Raw genomic sequence first — 27845 nt, forward strand, 5'->3', positions numbered from 1 at the left:
TTGAGAAAACGCTTCCATCAGATTGCCTGTAGGCAAGTCTGTAGGGTGTTTTCTTTAATTATAGATGCCAAAGGCCTAGTCCTCTGGGGGTGGTGCCAACATCAGGCAGGTGGTCTGGGGTGGTATAAGAAAGTCAGCTGAGCAAACCATGAAGAACAAACCAGTGACCACAACTCCTCTATGGCCTCTGCTTCAGTTTCTGCCTCCAGCGTCCTGGCCTGACTGCCTTCAGAGATAGGTAGTAATCATGTATGTAAGCCAAATAAACCCTTTTTTCCCAAGTTGCTTTTGGTTTTGGTGTTAATCACAGTAATAGAAAAGAATCTAAGACAATATCTATAAAAATGGAAAACAAGATAATTGATTCAGAACATTCATTGATTAATTTTGTAGTTAATTAAGAGGGATGGGCCTGTGAGATATATTGGTGCAATAGTGGCATAAACTTTGTAGGACTAATTAACCAATATTTGATTTGAGTTAAGACTTATTCCATGAGATGGAGCCCATACCCAGCATTGCTTGGGTGGCCAAGAACCTGAGATTATATAGGCCATGGACTTAGGGGAAAACCAAACACTACTCTTCTGCTAAAGGAACGTAGCAACAAAATGACTCCTAATTGTTAAGTTGGGAGTGTAGTTCCCAGCCCCTGACATCCATCCCAGCCCCCAGGCCTGGGAGTTGTATTTGTCTGGACTCCAAATCCCAGCATGTCAGGTCCTGACCCCTCCCTGTGTGTGTAGGGGTCAGGACCAGTCCCACAGGGTATTTAAGTGGCCTCCTAGAGGAGAAACGTGGTTTTCGGGTCTGCATGGGCTCCCTGCTGTCCTGTCTCCCCCCAAGCACTAGGCCACCCTTGAGCGTCATTCTTAATAAAACGATAAGCATTTTGATTTGGTTTGATTCGATCTAATTGGATTTCTTGCACCAGTAGAGCTGCCCTTTTCTTATTAATTTTTACTTATCACTAATGACATTCTGCTGTACTTATAGATCTGTGTCTTTATCAGCCGCCATTAGAGAAGCTTCTTCCTGCAGCAGATGGGATCTAATACAGAGACCCACAGTCAGGCAATATGCAGAGAGTGAGAGACCTTGAAACATTCAGCCACAAAAGAGATGTTTCCATCCAACCCCTCTCCTCAGGGCTCAGGGAGCTGTGGGAGAGGAGCCAGAGTAAATGGAGGGCATCAAGGAATCAAGGTCTTCTAGACACAACCTTCAGATTCACAGAGACTGTGGCCGCAAAGGTCTGTACCGGATGAGATCCTAGAGCTGGAAGAAGAGGACATGTGCCCCCCAACCCAGATGCTGCCCCATAACTGATAGCCACCTGCAAATGATTTGTGAACGGATGTGAGAGAGAAAACGAGGACGAACTGATCAGCATAAAAACAGACGGCAGGAGGATGAGGAGTCTGTGGAGAAGATACAGTGGGAATAGCTCAAGGAAGGAAAAGGAGACACAGTGGGAAACTTCCAAACGTTTAGAGCGTTGTGGTGTAACTCTGAGTGTACACTGTGATGCTGGCAGCCTCACTGAGCACAGCACGTGGTTTGCAATGGGGATGGTGGGGAGGCACTGCAGGTGTGGGGACTTCTTGGAAACTGCGATTCCTTCTGCTCTCCTTTTTTACCATGAATTAACTTCTCCAAAAATGTAAAACACTTCTTAAATACATCTGATGGGAGTCAAACTGCCACAGAGCAGGATTTAAAACCTATAGGGTTATTTTATCTGTTAAGATTTAAAATACACGGAACTTTGCTTTCTTCATATCTATTTAAAACACTGATGAAAAGAGAGGCTGAGACGCGGTATGAGGACCTGAGTTTGCAAACTCCATTTTAAAGAAGGGGCTTCATCTTAAGCCAGATATTGAGCTGGGGGGCGGGGGTGAGCAAATCTCAGCTCAGAAATGTGCAGGGATAGCAGAAATGTAAACAGATACCCTAAAAATAGTCAATTAAGGAGATAGGGAGGAGGACCATAAAATTTAACGAGGTCCAGATGTTCTTGGGAGGCATCCTGTCCTTGTTATACCTTGTTAGTAATTATGGCTCTTTGTTAGGTTTTTGCACCAAAAACTGACCAATGATTTCAGAAACTACCCTTACCCTATGCCCTCCTTACCTAATCCCAGGACGACAGGACATGAACTCCCCTGATTATGGCATTTCTGCTTTAAAAGTTCTACCCTCCCAGGGCTCCCTGCCACACTTTCTGCACCCACCAAGCTGGGGTGCTGAAAAGGTTTTGATCTAAACTTGATTTTGAATTAAAAACCCTCATGTAATATGCATCTGAAATCCGGCTCTGTGATTCATTTGGGAACCAGAAACTGGGCATAACAACAGTAGTGTGTATGTCTGTGATACCAGCACTAGGGATGCTAAGGTATGAGGAAGTCTGTGAGTTCAAAGCCAGCCTGTGTTCCATAGCAAGCTCTTGACTCATAAAAGGTGGGAAAAGGTGTCAACAGATAAGTGTGTGAGGAGGTTTATGAGGTTTTATACTTTCAAGAGTTATACAGACATACAGGTTTGAGCTCTATTTATAGAAGCAGCCACCAGTGGAGGGGAATAGATGAAGTAGCAGAGGAAGGAAGTCTTCTGAGATGAAGTGGAACATCACAGCTATGGGTTAGGTCAGACTGATGGAGATGGAAACCCAGGGCATCAATGTGAATGAAAGTTAAGTGGGAAAAAAATCTAAACATGACCCCATGTCACAAAATAAGGAAAAGTAAGGGGAAGGAAGGAGGTAAAGATCTGAATACTGACTGCCACTATGGTGGGGAGTAAATACTGGGAGAAGGTACGGGGAGCCTCGTTAATGCCTGCATCTTGAAGGCATGAGCTGAAGGGAAGTAATCACTTTGTAAAGTCCATGGGTTGTACTGATAGGATATAACAGTGCCTCATCAGCTAGCACGGCAAGCTGTATGTCTCCTTCCTCCTCTTAACAATGGACACACTGTACAATTCCTGGACAGCATTTTCATGGACTCAGCATGAAAGGTGTTTTGTGAAGAAGCTATGCACACGGTGGCCTTGAATACAATGCTGTGGTTGTTATATAGATGTCGAATCCTCAGATTCTTGTAGCTCAGTGTCACTAAGTGGCTCATTCATGGCTAATGGCATCTAAGAGAAAGAAGCCTGGTTGTACATTCCCATGGCTCTTTCCTCATTTCCTACAGATTGGAAGATGAACTCTTAGAAAAAGCTGCCTTGGACATGGAGATAGAAGTCAAATGTTGAGGGTGGCAGAGATAGTCCATTCTTTTGTCTGGATCAGCAGATGAAAAAGAAATAAGATTCTAATTTGCTTGAAATGTGGACTTAGAGGAACCCTTTGTAACAGCCCCTGATATGGCACCCTTGCTGGTTAGTCAATGATTAGTCAGTAGGTTGAAAATGGACATTTTTAGTGTCTGACATTTCTTAATTGCTTTGTTGTGAGTTGCCACCACATATCCCAGGGAGGACCCCAGAAAACAGCACAGGACAGTTATGTGATGGTTGATCTGGACTATCTTAGGATATTATGAAAGCATTGTAGGGTCAAGTCTGTGAGGCCATTTCTAGAGTCAATTAGGCCATGAGGACTCTGACCTAATGAATGAATTAATCCTCTGATGGATTCTCAATCTGAATAGAATGTTGGGAAATGGTAGGACTCATGTGTGTGTGTGTGTGTGTGTGTGTGTGTGTGTGTGTGTAGGTGCCGGTTGTAGGAAGTAGGTCACTAAAGCTATGTCTTTGGGAATCTATCTTGCATTAGTCTTTTTCTGTTACTACCCTATCCTGTTTCCTGTCCACCGTTACATGAAGTCCCCCCTCCCCATATCCTCCTTACCACAATGGATGGAGACCTCTGCAGCTGTCAGCCAAATAAGCCCTCCCTCCCTTAAATTGTTTCTGTCAGATATCTGGCCATGGCAATGATAAAAACCAACACAAGGGGAAAGAATGTTTTCCCATAAGCAGCCTGCCTCAGACTCCCAATCCTGCCCCAGTGACTGGAGAGTCAGTTTCCTTTCCGGTAAAGTGGAAGGTGTCTGGATGACGTTGGAGATCACTCCATCTGTAACCATCTTAGAATTTCCTTAACAAATGTGATTGGGACAGGTGGGAAAGATAAGGACCATTTATTTAAAGACACACTGGTACCTGATATTGTTAAACAAGAGTTCAGCATGTATATACTGCTGAGTTAGCCTTTGGTCTATGGCATCTGGGAGGACTATGAGACTAAGTAGTCTTGTGTGGGTATGAACTCTGCTCCACAGAGAAACCCAGCAAAGGAAGGATGTAGAGAAGAGAGGAGAGAATCCCAATATGGTGAATCAGAGACAATGGTGGCCCCTGACAAGAGGGGCAAGGCTACACTTTGCAATGATGAATGCCTTTTAGGGTTCCCTATACTGGATGGGTGAGGAAGGTAGACCATTTGGGGTATTAACCCCTTTCCATGTTGCTGCCTCTCTGAGTAACTCAGCTAAGCTGAAGATCCCAGCCTCTGTTGACTGTCTGTGATGACATGCAGCACAGACTGGCATTCTGGTTGCCTTGTGATTCCAGTTGCTTGAGGCCATTCTCAGAAAGGCTTAGATGTTTTGGTTGCATCCTGATATATGACTTGAGGGGTGCACTTTCAAATATGAGAGCAGTGTCTTTGTGTCAAGTGCTTAAGGGCATCACGATAAATCTTATTTTCTCCAAGCGCCCTGCAACAGTGCAGCAGGGAGCCTGTGAAGACAGGATGCTTGAGGGTGGTTTATGAAGGCTCGGCAGGGCTTCTAGGCTGAGAGAAGGAATGGCCGTCCCACAGCATCAGTGGAGTGAGGCAGTGTCTCCAAGGAAGAGAGTTCACACCATCCTGATTAAATTTACGTATTTCTATTTTCTGGACTTTATTTTCTCTTTTCTACAAAGTGTAACTCTGCCATAGAAAAGGTAAAATGATACTAACTGTTTTTCTTTCACAAGTTTTGGCCCAAATTGTAAATAAATATTTCTCTCCTCATATTTTTTCTTTAAATGCAGGTTATGGTTCTCAGACCTCCCAGAAACACTCCCTTTAGGTATCATAGTATCAATAAGCAATGAATATGAACTACAAAAACGTATAACTTTGCAATAAAAAATTAACAATCTATAGTTCATCAAGGCACATAGGACTAATGGAGCCTAATAAAAACTCAGACCCAAGGGGAGGGTTAGACAATGACAAATAGATAAGCTTTGGATTTTGAATGAATAAAAGAAAAATAATAGAGATTCCTTTCTAAATCTTTCAAAGGACTCTGAATTTCTAAGTTTGTGTTTATTTGAAAGAAGCTCTTTGTGAGATTTCCTGAGAGTGTGGCTTGACCAGCATACAGGTGACAAACACAGTTTCATGAGACATGGGTCATCTTACCTGAGGGTTTTTAAACACAGCATATTTTTCCTCTTTCTCCAAGAACAGTACTTTGTTTTCAGTGTCTCTTGTCCAGTCTGATAAGATTTCAACAACGTTTTCATGGTCTTCAAAAATTCTCTCTGATGAAATAAAAGATAATTCAGATGAGAGTCTGTAACTGAGTTAAGGGCAATCATTCACAAGGTGTCTAAAGACGGGCAGCTCTTACATACGTGGGTCTGAATTTATTCAGCCAAGGGCATGTGTTCTGAAAAATGGGTTGGTGTCTGATCTTGGGTGAGGTTAATGACCCACAAAAGATCATGGGAGACTGCTGCTCTGCTCCTTCTCTCCCTTCTTGCATGGCACACCTCCAGGCCCCTTGTGTGTCTCATCCCTAATAAACTATATCCTTTCCTGAACTAGCCATTGTCCCTGCAGTCCCCCGTAAAGAGGTAGGCGAGCTGGAGAAGTTCGGGGCCTGCCCTGTGAACTAACATTCCTGCCTGCAACAATAATGCAATGTTCCTGCTATGTAAGATGTCAGTGTCAGGTTTTGGATTTACTTATAGAAAAACATAAATGGTAAAAATTAAAATACCATAGTTATCATGCTTTTTAGTGCTAGCATTTTGTTTTTCACTTTAAGTTGTTCTGCCAGAGGTAAATCCAGTCATTATGAGAATGACTAAAGAGCAAGGAGTGTTTAAACATTGTGAGCGAAACTGTGAAACTCGTAACTTATTGCTCTAGAACACTAAGGATAATAGATGAATACATGAACCAAGCTTGAGAGTGACAGGAGCTTTCCCTTCCCTTGTTTCCCAACTCACAGAAATTGAAGGACACTTCAAGACTTAGCTCTGCTTTCTGTTAGTTTTAAGATAGAGTCCACTTTGCAGCTCGTACTGGCCTGGGACTCATCATCCTCCTGCCCTGGTCTCTCCAAAGGTGGGATTAGAAGCATGTGCCACCATGCCTGGTTAAGGAACTCTTTTTAATATGGACCATTTTCTATAGAAAAAAATTTCCCGGGGATGGAGAGATGGTTCAGTGGTTAAAGAGCACTGGTTGCTCTTCCAGAGGTCCTGAGTTCAATTCCTAGCACCCACATGGTGGCTCACAACCATCTGTAATGAGATCTGGTGCCCTCTTCTGGCATGTGGGCATAAATGGAGGCAGAATGTTGTATACATAATAAATAAAAAAATTTCCCTAAGGCCTCAAAAGCAGGTAATTCTGGATTTCATACATCCCTCTTGGGAGGCAGTGTTGCCCCGAGGATGAATGGAAGAAACAGGTAATTTATTAAATTGATGAAAGGAAAAAGGATAAATAAACAAGTAAATAAAGTAAATAAGAAATGAAGGAAGGACAGAAGAAGAAAGGAAGTAAGAAAGGAAGGAAGGAAAGAGGGAAGGAAGTAAGAAAGGAAGGAAAAAGGAAGGAAGGAAGGAAGGAAGGAAGGAAGGAAGAAAGGAAGGAAAGAAGGAAGAAGCTATCAATTTATTTCACTGCCCTTTGATCCCTGAGACTGAGCCTCTTCCATTAGCAAAGTGTTAGTAATCAGTCAAATTTGGAGGGAAGAAGGGGAAGTGAGCATAGATGTAAGGTCACATTACGCCTCAAGGAAGCAATCTTTAAAGGGATATTAGCTGACAGATACCCAGGGCCTCCTGCAAACAGTTGAACTTCCTAAACATGTAGCTAGATGAACCATATTGCTTTTCTTCCCCCTTTGGAGTTACTAGCAAGGTGACAGCAATAAAGTTTATATTCCCCCAAAGCCTGGCCACCCTCTACCAACCAAGTGTCTGCCACAAAGAAATAATGAAGCAAGCACTCATCTCAGATGAGGGTAGTGACATGTTGTTCCTTGAGATCTTGAAACAAATGTACAAAACAGACAAAGCCCATAATAAAACAAAAGCCATGCTTTGGAAGTACAGCCAGATGTGGGGAAGAGACTTACCAATTTGCAATTCAGGATATATTTCATACAGACACCAGTCCACATTGCAGTCACAATGGGTTTTTTCAAAAAGATTGTCCAGAACATCCCGCGCCAGCTGTCGCTCATCCACCATCAGTGACTTGGTACTGTTGTCGTCCATGTGCACCTTCACCACAAGCTGGAGGTGAAGCCACAGAACAGTCCGTCAGTTTCGGCACCCGGGCAGCCTGCTAAGCTGAAGGTCTCTGCATTGCTATCACTTCTGTAACTGTATATTAGGAACGCGCCGTGTGAACATCTCTCTAGGCTGTTGTTACTGTAGCTCACAGGGTTCAGAGTTTGGTAAGATGGTAGATGACTTTTCTCAACCAGCAGTAGTGGCATGATTGTTATAGATGATAACCAACCACTTCTGATCGGATTTAAAACCTGCTCTATAGGACAGAACTCATGCCTGGTACTATAAACTGGACTAAGAACTCAAGGCTGAGGGGATCATGGGCCTCATAGGAGAACCTAATGCTATTATTAGACTGAACGGATATAGCATCAAACTTCCTTCTAAATACTTAATATTTTTACCCGTAGATTAATGCAGCTCTGGCTCTCATGAGGGTGTCATGACTCAATTGGTCAAAGTACATAGAATATGAGACTGTGGAGTGCTTAGCACTAAATGGGACATCTACACTTCACCCCTCCCTGGAAGGCTCAGAGAAAGAGTGTAAGAACCTAATGTTGGGGCAGATTTCTGTGGAACAGTGCCTTCCGCACAGAACAGGATTGCGGCTCATAAGCTCAAAGCAGCTGCAGTTACTTGGACAAAGTTTGCTCAGGACAGAATTGCAGCACAGGAGGGGCAGTCATGAAGCCCTGCCCTTATCTAAGAGCTATGTCAGCTGATGTCTTAGGAGAGGAAGAGTCAGTGTTCTTCAGGGATGCAATCCCTGGTAGTTGCCCATTCTCCAATGGACTGGCCTATCATATATACATACTGGCAGCACTGACTAGTTTCAGAGAGCTGAAAAAAATGGGATATGAAGTTGGGATAGGAAGTGGTAGGGGTAGTTAGAAGAGTTGGAGAGGGGACTGTGGGGGGTAGATGTGGTCAAAGTACATTGTATACATGTCTGAAATTCTCAGAGGGCAAATAACAAATATTTAAAAAGTGGAATGCACCCCCAACCTCACTGTGAATTCCTTTATAGATTAGATACACAGAGGTAGAAAAATTAATTCAAAACCACATCACAGACAATAAGCAAGGCCCTTGGTCAAAGTTTCAAGTCTCTGTATCCTGGTGGGGGAGACAGAAATCAGCACTGAAGAAGCGCTGACGTCCTGCTTTCCCAACATCCTTCCGTTTCTTGTTCCTATTTTGCTTTCAGGGCTAGCAACATTTCTTGGTTAAAAGGTCTCTCTGTATCTTGTGACTGGAGTTCCTTTGGTAAAGACTTTTTAGGTTAAAAGCCTGCGCATGGCAGCCTCAGTAAGCTGTCCCCAGTGACCAGCAGAAAGAGGAGATTTATTCAATAAGACTACACTGGGAAGAAGAATAAATAAAGGGTGCAGTGGCTCTTGAATCACTGTTTAGGGTATTGGCAAGAGGTTTAAGGTTTAAAAAGGGGGTAAGAGGTTTGCATAATTAGACAGTCCTGGTTAAGGTATGGCTTTGCCCACCATGAACTTGTCATTGTTTAGCTCCAGTCTGACTCATTAAAGTGTCATAACTGCATGAATTCTCTTCCTGAGGAAAGGTCTTCCTCTAGTTGTGTCCATTTGAGACAGCCTAGAATGACCTGAATAAAAGAGTATAGATTGAGTAATTGTCTTTATCATCTTGGTCTGTGGACATGTCTGTAAGGATTGTCTTGACTGATGCAGGTTGACCCAGCCCACTGTGGCCTGCGGAGTCCTTCCTCGGTGGGGTGATCCTGAGCTGGATAAAAATGCCAGCTAATCATGAATGAGCCTGTGAGTCAGCCAGTGAGCACGTCACAAGCACCATTCCTTCCATTTCCTGTCTTGAATCCCAGCCTGACTTTTCCTCAATGATGTTCCCTGATCTGGAAGAGCAAGTCAAATTCACCCTTCCCTTCCCAAGCTTGCTTTTGGTCAGAGATTTTTAGCTACATCAACAGAATGAAACTAGAACTGGCTGATGGCGCCAGAGTTGAAGCCTTTCTTCTGCTCTCTGCATGATGTTACCAGTGAAATCTGAATTCTTTGAGGTCCATCATTTGAGAAGTCTGATGGCACAGGGAGGGGACACGTGTTTCTTTAGGTACCTCCTTGCTTGTCATGATGATTACACCCCTTTTAACTTGGGTAGAGTCGAGTCTTTTTTGCATTTCTCTGTGGAAGACATACCTGTTGCTCTTTGCTGAGAATTAGTGTTGTAGAACACTTACCTGTCCTAGGAAACACTATTGACATTAGTGCTTTGAAAGCTCCATTTCTGATAGAGAAAAATACTGACATTTGAGCATGCTTCATTCCTGCTTAGCGATGCTTCAGAAAGGGAAACATATGCTGCCTTTTCCTTTCCTTTTTACAGTGAGGAAGATATTGCTAAACAACATAGTTTCATAATGTTGAAATGGACTTCTTTTTGGCAGAAATGGTAAACTAGCTTTAATCCATATGCATTTAAGAATATCCATAATTGTAAAGTTTAGAAAATATGACTGAACAGGAAGAAATCATATTTACGGTTCTTCACACCACATTGCAAGCAGCAGAGGGATTCTACAGCAACATGGAGCAGAACCGCAGCACGGTAATGCTACGGAATTCATCACATGATCGTCTCTGGAGCCAAATGATTCGGTAATGAAATCTCATTTTCACCCGCAGATTGTTAAATGGAAAATATTTTAGTCCTAAATCATGCAAATTACTTTTTTGAGTTTCTATAATAAGATCTGCAAATGGAATTGCTCTGTCACAGAGCTTTAGAATAAACTAACAAATAAGTCAGATTGTGTTTCCAGCTTTAAAAACTTGGTGGCATAAGCCACGTTCATCATTTGTAATTCAAAATAATGTTAGCATCCCACCAAATCCTTAAGAGCAAATACTTCCGATGGGGGGCCCATGTTTTTGTTTTTGCATGAGACAGGGTCTCTGTGGGAGGCTCAGGCTGCCCTTGACCATTCAATCTCAACCTCAGCCTCCGGCACTAACTCACTTTAGTCCTTTAAAGCATGTGTGAGACCCTCACAGTTATTGTCCTTAAATGTAGATCATTTCTATTATTTTGTTAGTGTGCTGTTTTTCATACAGGGTGTTGTCTGAAAGAATATGTTTGGCCAGAGAGGGTCTGGGCCTTCTCTCCTCTCTCTTGAGGAGTGCTTCCTCTGCATCTTCCCTGAGTCTGGGCAGACTGTGCCGTGTGTTTGCAGACACAATCCATAGAAACTGAAAGGGGCAAAGCTATGTTGTTTCGGATAGATGGCCGGGAAGAGCTGACAGGGCTCCCGTTCTCCACAGACCATCTGGAGCAAGCAGACTGCCTCTGCTCCTGTCCCACCTTCTGTAAGAGACCCTTCTCCTTTCATTTCTATTTTAAAATACACTGTGTGGCTTTTACTTATAAATAATCCAGTGGTTGGAAAGTGTAAAATTATGTTTTTTTAAAACTTACTCATTCTCACTCCCCTCTCTCGAGGTGAAGAGGATCAATCCCAGGGCCTTGCACTTGTTAGGCAAATGTTCTACCACTGAGCTAATCCCAAGTCCTTGGGGTCTCACGGTGTGCGTAGGCTAATCTTGAACTTTTGATCCTCCTGCTGCAGCCCCTGCTCTTATTCTCTTTCATCTGTACTCATAGGCAAAGCCAGCCACTCTGTACAGTGTCTCTGTGCCTACTTCTTATTTGTAGCTCAAGCCAACACATGCTCAACTGTGCCAGAGGGATCTAGAACAAGTCACCACCGCCATTCTCTACAATTGTACTTGATTTTCCTTAAGAGCTTGCTTGGTGGGTCTGTCGTGGGAGCATGGCCACTTGTGTAATTTTGTGAGAAGAACTTATTTATGAGGAGCCAGCCCACAGCCTCTGAGTGTGGGAGGGACACATGTGGGATACTGAAGGAAGAAGAGGACACACATTTAGTAGGCCAGATCAGCCATGGCGGTCAATGAGTGACAGTGTCACAGCCTGGTCACCCATGCAGCCACACATCCCTACAATTCATTTCCCATGCCTCAGCCAGTATGGTCTTTAAAAACCACTCATTAGTCTCATTTAGAGCCCCTGAGAGGCTCCCTACCACCTGTAAGGTATATCCCAAACTTCCCCTGCTACCTCTGCCACATCAGCATCAATTCCTTCCTTTGTTCTTACTAAGCTGCTCACTGAGCTGTGCTCAACAGTCTTTTATTGTGTTCCCTCTCATCAGGCTGATTTTTGCTTGAGAATAAGATGCTCATTGCCTCATCAAAGCTCATTCCTGCTTGGGGATCCCCTTTACCACTGCCCCATGTACTTAGCTGTTTCCCGCTGCTGAGAACTTTGCTCAAGATCTACCTTCTCAGAGGCGCTTCATTATCCCCAGGACAATTGAGGAGAGACTTAGGCACTGTCTACCACTTCCTCTGGTTTCCAGCTCATGCTTCTGGGTTTTTAAAGTGTAATAAATAATAATGATGATGATGATGATGATGATAGATAATTATCATGTACTACCCATTAATTTGATGATAGGTAAACATCATCATCATTGTTATTAGATAAAGTCTTGCAGTAAAGTCCTAGCTGGGTCTGAATTTACTGTTGTAGTCCAGGGTAGTCTTGAATTTGCAGTCCTCCTGCCTTTGGATCCTGAGTGCTGGGATCAGAAGCACGAGACACGATGCTGAGCCTCATTTAATGTTCTGCACTGCACTTGCTAGAATTTGCTCGATACAAGTAACAATCTCAGGGGGCCTCCTTATCATTGCACACAGCCAGTACCTCCTCCAGTGCACGGGGGTGAGTGGTTAAGAAGGCAGCCTCCAGACCATGAGGGTCCAGGGGAGATATAGGCAACGAATTAGTGGGTACTCCACTGAGTGCTGACAAAACACCGAGGAGACAAGTAGAGAGGGCAGGAGAATTTTAGGGAATGGCGTGCACAGTGATGAGGACTGTCTCACTCAGGTGACTGAATACTTAGGGGACAGAAAATAGTCCAGTAAGAATCTGAGTAAGAGTGGGAGGGACGGTAGGTACAAAGGTGCCACAGCCAGCGCTTGAGGAGTGTTCGAGGAGCAAATACAAGGACAGGTAGTTACAATGTGGCAAATGTGGGTGGGAGGGCAGAAGCTAGGGAGATAATGGAGACAGAAAGGACCACTGTGAGGGGTTTGGCTTCACTGTACAAGATGGACAGACACTGCAAGCTCTTGAACTATGGAGACAAGAGCATGGGAGGTGAACTGGGAGTTGAGCGGAAAGGCCGATCTCAGAAACTGCATAGCAATTCATCCCTCAACTCCTGTATGGGTGTGGTATCTATGTTGTTATTGTTGGGAAATGTCCCCGACGGGCTCACATGTTTGAACATTCATCTCTCCCTGCATCCTGAAAGCAGACACAATGTGACCCTGCACTCCTGATACTACAGCCCCCAATTGTCTTGCTTTCATGCTTCTCTGCTATGATGGACTGCACCCTCAAACTGAAAGCTAAAACCAACTTTTCCTTCCTAAGATTGCTGTTGCTGGATATTCATCGCAGCAGCAAGAAAAGCAACTAGTCCAGTTGGCCATCGTCCGTGCTTGTTACAGTGAGGAAAAGCTGATACCTGCATAGAACTGTCAATTCTAGAGTTTTGGAAGTTGCTTACAATGTATTTTCTGTTAACTTAGATAATATTATATCCTTCTGTGGTCTTTGATGGAGTTGAAGAATAGATATAGTTTTCCTTAGTTATTATGATAAAAGATAAAGTAGATATAAATATTGCAACTTTAATTATTGCTTGATACCTGTTTTGTTATATGTAATTTTACTATGTTAAAGTTAAAACCTTCTTTTTTATTTAAACACAAAAGGGGAAATGGTGTGGGAAGTCCTTCTGTATATGTCTTGCTTTTATTGGTAAATGAATAAAGCAGCAGTATCACCCAATGGCATATATATATATATATATATATATATATATATATATATATATATAGAGAGAGAGAGAGAGAGAGAGAGAGAGAGAGAGAGAGAGAGAGAGAGAGAGACTAGGCAAACTCAGAGATGCCATGGAGCCTCCAGAGGGGAAAGATGTGAGCTGCCAGTTGGAACCTTGTGGTAAAATATAAAATAATGGAAATAGGTTAATTCTAGATGTAAGAACTAGCTAGTAATATGTTTAAGTGATTGGCCAAGCAGTGATTTAAATAATACAGTTTCTGTGTGATTATTTCAGGAGTCTAGTCAGCCAGGAAACAAACAAGCAGCTCACAACTACACAACGCTCTACAAAAATGTTCAAGAAAATTATAGGCTAATTGGTAAAGTAGGAGTAGGATCAGATAATGCGAAATTTATACAAATTTGAGACTAGATTAACAACAGAACCAGTATTTGATTCCTGGGGAGACAACCAGGCAGGCATTAGGTCTAGAGACTTCTCAATGAACATAAAATCCACAAAAGAAATCATGGAAAAGTGAGCCCAAGGGATGCTGAGGTGGTGTGGGAGGTCCTTCTGTCTATGTGTTGCTTACATTGGTTAATGAATAAAGAAACTGCCTTGGCCTGTTGATAGGGCAGAACTTAGGTAGGTGGGGAAAACAGCATGCTGGGATAAAGGAGGCAGAGTCAGAGAGGTGCTATGGAGCCATCAGAGGAGATAGACATGCTGAAACTTTTCTGGTAGGCCACAACCTTGTGGTGATATACAGATTACTAGAAATGGGTTAAACTAAGATGTAAGAGTTAGCCAATAAGAAGTTAGAGCTGATGGGCCAAATAGTGATTTGATTAATACAGTCTCTGTGTGATTATTTCGGGTCTAAGCTAGCCAGTCGGCGGGGACAAACAAGCAGTGGCCTCCCTGCAACACTGAGGTCTGACCAAGTTAAAACATGCTCAGAGGGTGTGCCACCTGCTATAAGCAGACAGCTACAGAAAGGCCCAGAGAGCATCCCTCAGGGAAGGGAATCCAGAATGGACAGAGTTTTAAGTCTCACAATGAAGCTGAGAAGGCCCTTGTCTAGGTAGTAGCAAAGACTTTTTCCTTTCTTGTTAAAGGGATTTGTACTCCCACTATCCTGGCTCATGGGAAACTAAATGTGTGAACCAACAGAAAGTCATGCATATGCTAAGGAAATGCCTGCCCTGTTAGGCATTCTTGCTCTGTCTTACCATGGGGCGTTCTTTGCCATAATACTAGCCAAGAGAAAGTCTTTGCAAGAACAGATGGGTGCAGTTTTCCATCTAGATATCACAAATCAGCGAAATGATGTTATACAGAGAAGCGTGTTCCATTTCACTTTGTCCAGAGAATTCTTTGAGGTTGATAACTATTTGGAAAGTACCACTTTAGTTTTCTTTCTATGATACCGTTAAAGCCAGGGTCTTGAATGTGTGCAGCAGGGAACCTATGCTGAGCTCCCCAGAGGCACAGGAAAATTTTATTTAGCTGTTTATGAGTAACTATAATATGATACCATTAATTTAACTTCACCTTTTGCAAAATGATGGATGACTTACCTTTTTAACCTTGGCTTCCTTCAGTTTTTCCAGCGCTAATTTAATTTTATCAGCCTTTGCTTGGGCTTCTTCTTCTTCCTGTAAAGGGGCAAGATAGTCAAAAGAGTCTCATAAATAATACCAGTGGGTAATTGCTTGTTAGTGTTAGTGTCTAGTTGATTTATAGTAACAAAATAATCAAATTTTACATCTTTCATTTTCAGAATATAAATAAAAGCCTATGACTAAAATATTCAATTCATGGGTACAGAAAGAAACTGCTATTTATCATCATAGTAATTTCATCCTAAAAGATGAAATTATTATTACCTCATCAACTGTATAATACACCTAGAGTATGTTTTTCTGTGCTCAGCTCACAGAACAGGGGACTGTGTTAGCTTGAAAGACCAGTATCCCTGTAAACTCATGTACTTGAACTCTGAGTCTTTAGCTGGTGCTACTGTTTGGGAAAGGAATGGAACTATTGGGATGTGGACACTTGCTGGAGGAAGTGCATCAGCGTGAGTGGTCTCACCCCACTTCTAGCTTGCTTTTGCTTCTATCATGTGCGTGGAAAGGTGAGCAGTGAGCTTCCTGCTCTGGCAGCTGCTGCTGCATCTCCACAGACCGGATGGACATTCCCTATAAGCTAAAGTAAACTTAAGCTCTCTTAAGCTGCTTTGTTTGTAGTATTTTATCTCATCAATAGAAAAGGAACTGATACAGGGACCAACCTACAGAATCTATTAACACATCCATACTAAGGGAGTTGAGCACATCATAAAATCATATGCATCCTCTTGGATCAGGATATCTATTTAGAGGGGGATTCACAGTTTTTATTAGAAACTTTAAAAGGTCCTTAGCATCCTACTTTTTAATACTAAAGCCGAAACGTAACCTTACAAATCACAAAACCTCCAAAGCAAAGCAAAGCAAACAAAACACCCCACTGATGAACACACATGAACAACAGAAAAGATTGGGAGGTATCCTTATGAGCTCAAATTCCTTTGATAACTTAAAATCCTGCAAATAGGACTATAAAGGCTCTCTTATCTGTCTGTCTGTCTGTCTGTCTGTCTGTCTGCCTGCCTGCCTGTTTGTCTGCCTGTCTGTCTGCCTGTCTGTCTGTCTGTCTGTCTACAATGATTAGGAAGTGAAGTGCCCTGGCTACATCCCTACTGTTTGAAAGTAGAATTTTATCTTCTCATACCACTGGTTGTTGAAATACTTTTGACTGCCAAGGTGCTTTAAGACCACGTAAAAGTGAGGAACTCTGTAAGCCTCCACCTGTGTATTCGACTTTTAACTTTCAAGGAATTCGCGATTCTCCTGAAACCTCGAGGAACCCTGTGCTAGAAGCCTCTGCTCTATCTTAGTCACCAGTTTAAACATGATTTTCCTAGAGTAAACATGGGGAGGCAATGTGTGCGACAGAGATTTGATTCATATTTAAAACTGTCGGAATTCCGAGGGTCACTAGGATCTCATGAATCACATCGACCACCATCAGCCGGCAGACCCAGTCTGGAAGCTGCAGCTCACTGAGCTGGGTTCTCACTATAAATATTCTTAAGGGACCCATTTAAGAAAAAATCTTGAAAGTGTTCTCTTTGCTCTTTTTTTTTTTTTTTTTTTTTTTTTTTTTTTTTGATAGACATGTTGTAATTAACTTGCCAAGTAAGGGCAATGTAAACTTTGCAGTTATTTTACACAATTCAGAAATGTATCAAGCATTCGTTACCTGTCTCTACAGTACCCTCCCCAGTGAAGACATTCTAAGGACACATAGTCTTTGTCCTACTGAATAGGGTCGCCTGAGGCAGCAGTTCAATTTAACTCAACTTAAACTCAACCTGCTATTTTCTATAATCTTGGCTAGAAACAGGAATGATGAAACACATAAACACCAGTTTCTTAACCCATGAAAAATTAACAACCATGTCCTCCGAAGTTTGAGTATTATTAAGGAATATGCACATGGACATATGACTTACAGTCAAACCATGGTAAACATTATATTTGGTGCTAACGTGTTCTTCATACACACCTGCTGCAGTTTAAATGTCCTCATCCAAACTGGAGTTGAAGTTAAATTTGCATTGTAAAGGATTAAAAGGTGGGAAAAAGAGATGTCTTTAAAAGGCAAATGGGTAATGAGCAGAAAGGCCCGGCTGGAAGCTTAAAAGGTGCAAAAACCATGCAACAACACTCCCCAACCTCCAGAGCTCAATAAACTTTTATTTTTCTATATTACCCATCTGTGGTATTCAGTCACAGAAATAGAAAACAGAGTAAGGCAACATTGCTCGTGGAAGACTCTGAATTTGCAAGAAACACACTGTCCTTTTTCATAGTACTTCAGTGGTCTAGGCATACACACTTATGGATGTAATTATCGCTTTAAAGAAAGTCCAAGGGCATGGGCAGTAATAAATAGCAATGGTTCTGCCATTTTGGGTTCTACACACTTTTTTGTGGGATATTTGCACACTGTGTGAAGATGTGGTGCTGGGGTTGGTGTAATAAAAAGCTGAGTAGCTAATAGCTAGGCAGGAAATGTAGGCGGAACTTCTGGCCAGAGAGAGGACTCTGGGGAGAAGAAAGGCAGAGTTGCCAGTCAGATGTAGAGCAAGTGGGATGGGCAATACGGAGATGAGGTAATATAAATGGATTGTTATATTTGTTATAAGAGCTAGTTGAGAACAAGCCTAAGCTAAGGTCAATCTTTCATAATTAATGATAATATTTGGGAGCTGGTGGTACAGAGAAAGACTCATTACAATACTTACTTTAGAGAGAGGTTCGGGAGGAGGTGGAGGTGGGGGTGGTGGAAGGTCTAACATGGGTTCTGGGGGTGGAGGTGGTAAACCATCCTCACAGAGGCTAACACCAGCTGCAGCAGCGCTTGCTCCGTAACTGAGCGAGGCTGCACCCTGGCCTCCTGACGCCGCATGATGCTCATTCTGAGAGGACTCTTTCTGGGCCTTGATGGTCCTCTGCTCGGCTTCACTTATATCTGCTACCAAATCTGCCATGAGAGCATCTAAGTCTTGGTCCTCCAGGGCATTTAAGGACTCTAAGAGAAAAAAATAGGATTAATGGGGTTTAAAAGTCTGGATAAAACAGAAAGCAGTTATTTTTTAAAGAGGAATATGTACCTAGGTGGGAATCATTATTTATGATTGTTATAATTGTTGTGATACAATACGAAAGATTGACATTTTTTTATCCAGTAGCACATACTCACTGAAATAATTACATTCAGCGCTTCATGTGAGTAAGGGTCTAACAGGAAGAAAAGGGAGCACCTGCGCTCTGCAGGGGTGCCTCACTCCAGCTCCGAAGTCAGAGTAGAGCACAAGAGCAGAGGCCTGCAGAGGGGACTCTTGAATATTTCAGTGCAAAAACCTTGGACTTCGGATCTGGAGAGGAGGCAAAAAGTGGAAATGGAAGGGAGAGCAGTGCGATCAGCTGGGTTTCACCTCCCTCCACCTGACCTGGGGAACCTTACACTCTCAACTGCAAGATTAACAATTCGCAGATGTTAAAGATAAAACCAATGAGCCCATATAAATAGTAAAGGTTTTATGAAGACAGTGGGTCGGGCGAGAGTTCATAAGAAAGAATGAACAAGGCTTTTAGGGAGATGGGGAAGGAGGAGAGTTTGTTAGGACTTTGTCCAAGTGTGAGATTACTGTAGAGGCCACCCGCATGCTCAGCAAGTTGAGCAGATTGCCTGGGGATCATGCAGCCACCACATGATGACCGGGTGAAGAAGGGATGGACACTGTGCAGGATGGCCCAGAATGAGGAAGTGGGAGCCTTAGAAAATGAGCCTACTTAGCAAAAAGCAGAAACCGTTATGAGCCGGTTCATCGCCAGATATCACCAGTGCCATGTAGCACTGATGCTCATTAATATCTTATTAATATGCCAAATAATCAAAATTTATTGATATAGCTTAAGTGTGTTACCATTGATACATTATATTAATCAATATGGACTTAGACAGTGAGAAATAGAGAATGAGAAATGGATTCCATTCTTAAGTCTGTCATTCTCTGAATGGCTTTGGGTGAAATATTTTTACCCGTTTTAACAACACTTTAACTGATAGCAATAAAGATGCATTCTCAAAAAACTTAAAATTATACACACCAGAAATTTGGTGGCTTTATCCTCTCCCAAAGTCAGTCCCTCAAGGAGACAAGTCAGAGCATTTTGTCTTCTTGTTGCTATACCCTAACATGACTGTGCTTAGATATTTATGAGTTTCTTTGACTCTGTCATCTTTGGTACTTTTTTGATACTTGGAATTAAGAGTCTAGAAAACATAGAGTTAACCTCAGCAGCAGAAACACTGATTAAACTTAAATTTTGGTGGAGCTGATGATAACATGTTCATTTGTAGCACTTCCAGAGGCAGAAGCAGGCAGATCTCTGAGAGTTCAAGGCCACCATGGTCTACATAGAAAGTTTCAGGCCAGCCAGGGCTACATAGTGTGAGACCATGTCAACAAAACAGATAAAGCTAGAAAATCCTCAAATGAAAGACCCATTGGAGCCCATGTGTGCAAGCATCTGTTAAGGGTGACTGCCATGATTCCACAAAAGTGGACTAGTCTGTGGAAGCTCCATGGCATGGTAGACATGGGTGGTATAAGAAGTTTGGGAACAGAAGAGTGAAGTAAACAGAGAGCACTAGGGCCAGGTGGTTGCACACCTTTAATTCCAGCACTTGGGAGGCAGAGGCAGGTGTATCTCCGTGAGTTCGAGGCCAGCCTGGTCTACAGAGACAGGACAGGCTCCAAAGCTACACAGAGAAACCCTGTTTTGAAAACAAACAAATAAACAAACCTCAACAGGAACAGCAATAAAACAAAGCAAAACAAAAAGGACAAAGAAGAGCTCACTGGAAAGGGTGTACAATAATTGACACTGGTCACTGGTGCCTCAGTCTTTTCAAGAAGCCACTGCGAGGACAGGAACAAGTTAAGCGAGAAGGGGAAGCGGAAATGGGGACTTGGGGTTCCCTGAGGCTGGTTTCTGTTGGGGGCGGGGCTTCTTTGCTAGTTCTTAGGCTTTGGTAGCCACTGGAAGTCTTTAGTGACTCTTTCAAGAGTTCCTGTGAGGCTGCTCTTACAGCACAATGGCTGCATGTCTGACTCCAAGAGTTTCAGCAAATTCTTACAGAGTTGGAAGTGATTTCAAGATTTATTATCATTTCAACAGCATCAGATCTAACAGTTCTCTCTGCAGAAAAATGGAAAAAAGGATCCTGATATAAAGGAAAGCTTTATCTTAGAGAGATTGAAAGTTTCAAATGGTAAATTATATACAAATAGGTATGCAAAATAAAATAATGTATTTAGAATAAAGCATTCTTTGAATCAGTTTAAATTTGTATATTATCAATTCTTATTAAATAGTTAATTGTTATCCTTGAAGAGACATTTTATTAACATTTTCTTGACTTCTTAGTAATAAGAGGAAATTTTTCTTTTTCAAAAGGTGAGGTTATTCTGAGACTTTCATAAGTGGAAGATGATCTTCCTTTTCATTACTGACAAAAGTATCTAACAGACTTTCTTAATTCAATGTAGACATAGTAAAATACTGCCCACTGTCCACTATTTACCACGATGTCCACATTTCCTTAGTTTCATGGCCAGGGTAGAGTTCATGGAGATTTTGGTCATCATTATGGCTTCAACTTGCTTAAGGAAACAAGTTTCTGTGCTTACCATTTAAATCCTTAAAGCCCACACTGTAGTTGAACTCTTCTCGGGGTGGCTTGGGCTCTGGAGGAGGAAGAGTATCCACTCCTAGACTCTGTGAAAACAGATCCCACAGTTTCTGTGCGTGATTCACAAAACCAACATTTCTGAAGCCCCAAACACTCACGATTTATACATTTTTCTCTCCAAATATGCTCTTAAAGATTATGATCTTACTTAAATGTTTTATAAGGATTTTTTTCTATCATAGAAAATTTTTTCAATTAAAAAACTATAAGAAGTATTAATAAAAAGACTGTGAATTGAGAACAACGAGAACGAAATAGTCTTTCTTTTCTTTCTATGGCAGGGGGGGTTCAAGTCAGGGTTTCTATGTGCAGTCAGCCCTGGCTGTCCTGGCTGTTTTGGAACTCACTTTGTAGACCAGGTTGGTCTTGAACTCAGAGATCCAGCTGTGTCTGTCTCCCCAGTGCTGGGATTAAAGGAGTGCACCACCCACCCCTTGGCAAAAATACTTAATTTTTCTAAGCAACAGAGAGACTTTGCTGTCAGCATGAAGGCACATACTGTACATAATGTTATAAGGGGTTACACAGTGACATCAAAGAAAGGAATGTCCAGTTATCTGGAAAAGAAATTCTTCTGAAAAACCTTTTAGTTATTTGTTTACTAATTACTTGTTTACTCCAAGGAAGTTAATGTCCCTATAGTAGGGACTGCTAAACAGGCCCCCTGCCCAGGGCCTTGTCTGTGCTAGCTATTGCTTTACAATTGAGCCAGATTCCCTGCACACAGGCTTTGCTTTTGTTGATTTTTGATATTAAAATATCATTATTTATCTTGTTGCCAAGCAGAAATTAAAATATTTTCCATTTTAAAATATTTCTTTTATGTTTTGTATCTTCTATGTGTTCTGTCTTGTTTAGACATGACTTACATTTTAAGATTATAAGAACTTTTATCTCTGTGTTTTCTCTCCTTTCATATGCTTAGATCTTTGATTCATGGAACTCATCAATGTATAAAGAATGAGCCAGAGCTACAGCTCTTAACAGATGTGTTATCCCAAACCATTTACGAATTTTTGTTGTTGTTGTTCATAGAAGGCTGCGTTCACCAGGATATGTGGGAGGGGGTGGGGAACACAAGTAGAACAACATGTTTCATGCGAAGAATTGGAGGAAAGAGAATTAAGATTCTTCCTATATTGCTTCAACTTCTCTGTAAGCTTGAATTTTCTTCTGTATTACAATCACAGTATCGCATTTCAGTCCACTTTAATTTTTGCTTATTTTAGGAAACTGGGGATGCCAAGGTTTATTCATGCCTAATCATGCACAGTGGAGTTCATCTACTCCTGACTGACTGTTTTTCTCATATATGTAGCCTGTGGCTTGAGAGGCTTCCATGCTTCTTAGAGGGAGCTGAGTTCTTACAGTCCATTCAGAATGTCTTAACAGTCCTTTGAAATACAGTAGTTCCTCAAAAGACGACACAAAAACATCTTAGTCGGTGCCATTTTCTCACTTAGTCTCTATGAAGGTAATTGCTAGGGATGTTGTTCAGAGGTGGTTGCTAAGGAACCATGAGAATTCCTCCCATGGACATGGTAAGTACAGACGTTGATGTATCTGTGCATGTGTGACATTGTATTAAACCATGTGGACCGAAGGTGCCGAAGCAAGAAAACCCATTTGTCCCAGCACTGTTGCAGATACACCATGGACACTGATTTCTTTCTCCCAGCTCTGTTGCAGATACACCAGGGGCACACGATGTCAATCTCTGACATTCTTTTGAAGGCAACCCCTGCCCCACCCCCAATACTCTTCAGGTTAAGAATAGGACTTTACCTGGGTCAAGAGGTCCATCTCCCCCAGCAAAGTGCTGAACATCTGGTCTATGTCTTCATTTGATTCACCCATCTGAAACAGGAAGACAGCCAGACATTAGCAGTCTCTAAGAGCTTACCAGGGGATAAATGTTGCATTTCATTTTTTCCTCTATGATTAGGCATCTATGAAAAGAACTAGGTGGAGAAGAAGGCTCTGCGCACTCTGAAATTCCACTCCTGATCATCATCTATCCAATCTGGTGTCTGAGGTTGAGCTAAATCGAGGGACCTGACACAGAGCAAAACCTGAACTTGTTTTTCCAAACAAAAAGAGCTTTGTTCCGGGAGTCACCTTGCCATGGGATTCCTTGTTAGAAAAAGAGAAAACCTCAAGCCACTCCTGATGGTTAACTCTGATGGCCTACTTGTTTGTATTAAGATATACCAAGGAGATTGTGAAGATGTTTCCAGAGATGAATGGATTAATCCCTTGATTGATTTATAGTAAAGATAACACTTTTGTACAGAGTGAAGAAATTGGACTAAAGTTTCTGAAATTGTGAGTCAAAATAATATTTTCCCTTTCTTTGAACTATTTTTTTTGTCACATATTTGGTCAATAGATAGCTACTAAGATGCTGTGCCATCATGCCAGAGGAATGTAGAATTTAATCTCCATTTAAAAACACATTAAAATGTGACTGCATTTTAAAATGTCTGTGATTAATTGTATTTACTGAGTGGTCCCCTCCTTCATAAAAATATCTGTGAAATAATAGCAGCTTTGGGCATATTCATTTGGCAAGGCTGGATTGGGAGATGAAGAGATAATATACCCATCCTTCGAGGACTGCGTGGCACGGTGTCATGTGGCAAAGGGAGTGAGATGCGTTGAATGTAAAATGAAAGATTCACCTGAGCATTTCCAAGGGTTCTAAGCACTTTAAGACACTATAAGACTAATGTCACTCGCAGCAACAATAGTTTGGTGAGCGTAAGGATCAGTGTGCGTTATAGTCGGACCTGCCAATCCATTCTTGCTCCCTCTAGGCAGAAACATTTGAAAAAAATTCTTCACTGAACATGTTAACACTTTTTCTTGGTTATTCCCTTATAACAACTATAGTCATACAGTATTCAACAGCCCATGATGATTTCGCCAGTGATATTAGCCACGATGGTCCTGATACACTGCTTGGTGGTGGTGCAGCCATCTCGGTTTGTGCAGGTCTTTTCTATGAGTCTAACCGTGTGTCGCTCAGAACTTCCCTCCACCGCTGACTGTGGTTCAGTGGCATTGTAAGTGGCCTAGATAATTAAGAACACAGGAGGATGTGTGTGCTGTGTAAAATGTACAGGAAGTGAGTATCCTGGGATTTGGGAATCCACAGAGACTCCTGGAACGAACCCCTGCAGGCATTGAAGGATGGCTTTATTTCAGCCAGCAAATGTACTTGAACATAGATACATACGTGCTTCTGTTTTCTTATGGACACAACTCATATATACAGAGAAATGATGTCATGTAAACACACAATGTTTACTATGTACTTACAATTCGGCTTTCATAATGTTTGTATATTTGTTTTCATAATTGTTTGTAGGGACATAGCTACACCCTGAAGAAAATTTCCCTTCCCATCAACCACTAACTGTGTTTAAGTCCCCATGGAAAAATGGGTCCGTGAGCCCCTCCTGCTTCTATTACAAGGTAGGCACAGTTTTGTGCAGACCGAGTGCAGTTAATCACAGCTGCTGGGAGTTCCAGAGTGCATCAGCCATGACATGCCTGGAGGGCTGTGCTCCATCTGATCCCCACACGCCCTTCCAGCTCTTGCATTCTTTCTGTTCCCTACTCCCCTAGATCCCAAGTCTTGGAGAGGGTGAACTCGATGCCTCTTTTATGGCTGGGCATTCAGCAGTCATTTATTCTTGGTATCTCGAGTTTCCAGAGTAACCGCTGACTATCACATTAAAAAAATCTGACTAAAGCTGATAGAAACATTAATTTATGGGCATAAGTATGGTGTTTTGAAGACAATTTGATGGGCATATTCTGTCCATTTGGAAAAACAATCACATAAGGACCAATCATGTACCCAGCCATGAGGTTTTGCTCAGGTTTCTGGTAGCAGACATAAATTCCCTTCCATGGAGCCAACATCAAATCCAACCAGAAAGCAGTTGTGTGGTGCTTTTAATAAGAATGGCCCCCATAGGTCCACAGGTTCATGTTTGAGTGTTTGGTCCCCAGTTGGTAGAACTGTTTGGGAGGGTTAATAGCAAACCTACTCTTCTACCCTAGTTAGTATGTTCTCTCTCTCTGTCTCTCTCTGTCTCTGTTTCTCTCGCTGTCTCTCTCTGTCTCTCTCTCTGTCTCTGTCTCTCTGTCTCTCTGTCTCTCTCTTTCTCCCTTGCGGTTGTTGTCTCAGAATGTAAGCTCTTAGCTACTGCTCCAGTGCTATGCCCATTGGCTGCCATTCCCTGCCACGATGGCCATAGGCCCACCCTCCAAAACTGTAAACAGTCATAATTGAGGGTTCCCAATTAAGTGCCCCCAGTTCTCTCTCCTAAGTTTGTGCTTTCTTTCCTTTTGAAAAAAATAACTCACCAAGTCTAATTTGTATTGCCCCATGTACTCATGAGTCAGGAGTCACCCACTGGAGAGTGATCAACCTGTCAGGAGCTATCCCTTAAAGAAAACTGAGTCTCCCTCTCCCAGAAACTATCAGCTACCAATAGCTTTTCAGCAGGAGACAGGGGCTCATAAGCCCCTACTTTCCTCTATGCTAGAATACCAATTGGTTTGATCTTGACTGTAGTAGTGAGATAAGCCATAGATGCAATAGTGGCGTGAATGTTATGGGAGCAACCAACCACTTTCTGCTTGGACCAAAGACCCAAGTCACAGGAGGAAACATATGCCTGGAACTGTAAATCTGGCCAAGAACCCATGGTTTGGGAGCTCCTTGACCTCAGGAAAGACCCTACTTCTATGATTCTGCTAACTGGAATAGCATCAAACTGTTCTCTATATTCATATCTTTAGGCCCATACAAAAATAGTACAGATGTCAGACCACATCAGGGAAGTTTCTTTGTGCAGCAGACAGCCATCAAGAAGAAAGTCAGCAGTCACAGTGTAGCCCCTTCCTCAGTTTGAAGAGGAAAAAGTAATATTTTCCTTCTTTCATGATACAGAAAACTCCCTAAATACAGGTACTGACCATGTGCAACAATCATTTCGCGTTCTAAGCTTGGCATCTTTTCCATCATGGGGTAGATAAGTGACTTGTGACTTGTCTGAGATATGTTAAGTGTCTAGGTAGCCCTTTTTGGTTACATGAGGATACGCCATGTGGATACAGAGGAGTCATGAAGCTGGATTGGCCAGCATGGGCCAGGAAAAAGGATTTTGTTAAAACAAAAACAAACCTAGACACTATGGGGCAAGCACAATAGAAACAGACATTCCTACCCCAAAGAATCTGGAGTTCACACATCAGGGACAGACAGATACATGCTGTATCGAAAGAAGCATTCATTGGAAACTCAGAACCACACCCTTGAAAGTAGGCAGACAAGCATCGGATACAGAATTGACAGGCAAGGCAGACTTGTGGACCTTGTCTACATGTGTAGGTCTAACAGTTAAGAAGGACTGTGTTAGTGAAGGATGGTGGGAAATGTTTTTGCTATTTTATGCATATAGTAGGGAAGAGGTCTATGGGTGGACCCCAATTCTGATTAAAGACAGGATTCTATGTGAGGGTTCATTCACACAGAGTTTTATTTTCCCCTAAAAGTATGTCCAAATCACAATTTCCTGTGCTGGTCTAGATGTGGCTTGTTTTCTTCTGTAGAGTTGCCAAAGGGACAGAACATTCCCAGGTGAAGCTTGGAAAACGCCGAAGTGATGAGGAGCTGCCCTTGGGAGGCCTTACTACCGTCTCTCACAGTACCTTAGTTTATCTGAGAGTGGGTTGTTACAAAGCAATATCAGCCACACTGGCAACTTCTCTGCCTTCTTGTCTTACTGTCTGATGTATTCTGCACGTGTTCCCCACACTGTGATGCCACGTACTGTTAGAACTTTAACAGAGCCAGGCAGATGTCAGGCCCATGATCCTGAATGCCCACAACTGTCAGCTAACACATGGCATTTCTTTGTGAAGTACCCAGACTCTGATATTTTGTTATAACTAATACTCTTCCCTTTTCAAATTTCCTACAAAATGGGGGAAAATAAGTAAGTGAATAAAATATTTATGTTTTTATAGACTGTGAAAATAGTTATGCTATTCAAAATCTTAGAATGGATATTTCATGCATTACTTTGATGAGGAGAAATTAGCAGAATAAATGTTTATACAATTGCTCATGTAAATTCATTTTATTAGACTCTTATGTGATATAGCTTGTGAAAAACAAAGGAATCCTTCACAAATGATTATTATTAACAGGAAAATAGTGTTCTAATGAGCAAAACAAGCTATTCAAAGTGGAAAAATACTTATTGGCTGACATTATAAGCTACAATCTATGTTACCATGAACTCATGTGAAGCAAAGGTGATATGGGTAGTAAGGACCTGCCACCATGTAGTCTCTTAGACCAGTGACTGTAAAACACACTAAAATGGAGAAACGTGGCATCTGTGAGTCAGTAAAACCCACCAAATCCTGAGACTTCGGTTTCTTGGTCAACACACGCTACTGATACACAGTGGGTAAAGAATGAGACAGAGAGTTACCAAAGATGGAAACAGCTCAGACCAACATCCCTGGGATCCCCAGAAATGCTCCTAACATTCATCTGTCTAAGACATCCCCTGCTCCTGCACTTTCTTTGCTCCTGCCTGCCCCCACCACTGTCTCTATTTGTCAGAAGACATCATCACCAAAATTCTGCTGGAAATACACATTCACAGTATAATGTCTAATGAGTTACACTTAAGACCTTTTGGTAAATCAGACATCTGATGCAAGAGTATTACTATGTTGTCTGTCTGGCCTTGAATGTGGGATCCTCCTGCCTCACTGAACTAAGAGCTATGGTTTTAGGTGTGGTACATCATTTGTATCTTTAAGAGGTTTTTTGCATAAATTTTGTTAATCTGTAAATGCAATCATCTTGCATGTTACCCTTTCCTTCAAGAAAGCCTTATTTCTGGAAGAGATGGATCAGAGCCACAGATAATTCATGTATTACACACACACACACAAG

At 42.0% G+C, this 27845-nt stretch overlaps 1 protein-coding gene across 1 annotated transcript in view; it reads right to left on the reverse strand.

The window, feature by feature from the left end:
• LOC119816738 (amyloid beta precursor protein binding family B member 1 interacting protein) overlaps positions 1-27845 on the reverse strand; it is a 93957-nt gene that overhangs the window by 30871 nt on the left and 35241 nt on the right. The window contains exons 2-7 of the mRNA XM_038333655.1: positions 22640-22711; positions 20793-20880; positions 17838-18124; positions 15061-15138; positions 7386-7545; positions 5432-5553 (exon numbers count right to left, since the gene is read on the reverse strand). Of these exons, the coding sequence (XP_038189583.1) occupies positions 5432-5553; positions 7386-7545; positions 15061-15138; positions 17838-18124; positions 20793-20880; positions 22640-22711 (807 nt within the window). The remainder of the gene's footprint in view (positions 1-5431; positions 5554-7385; positions 7546-15060; positions 15139-17837; positions 18125-20792; positions 20881-22639; positions 22712-27845) is intronic.

Source organism: Arvicola amphibius, chromosome 6 (assembly GCF_903992535.2).
Source record: "Arvicola amphibius chromosome 6, mArvAmp1.2, whole genome shotgun sequence".
Classification (NCBI taxonomy): Eukaryota; Metazoa; Chordata; class Mammalia; order Rodentia; family Cricetidae; genus Arvicola; species Arvicola amphibius.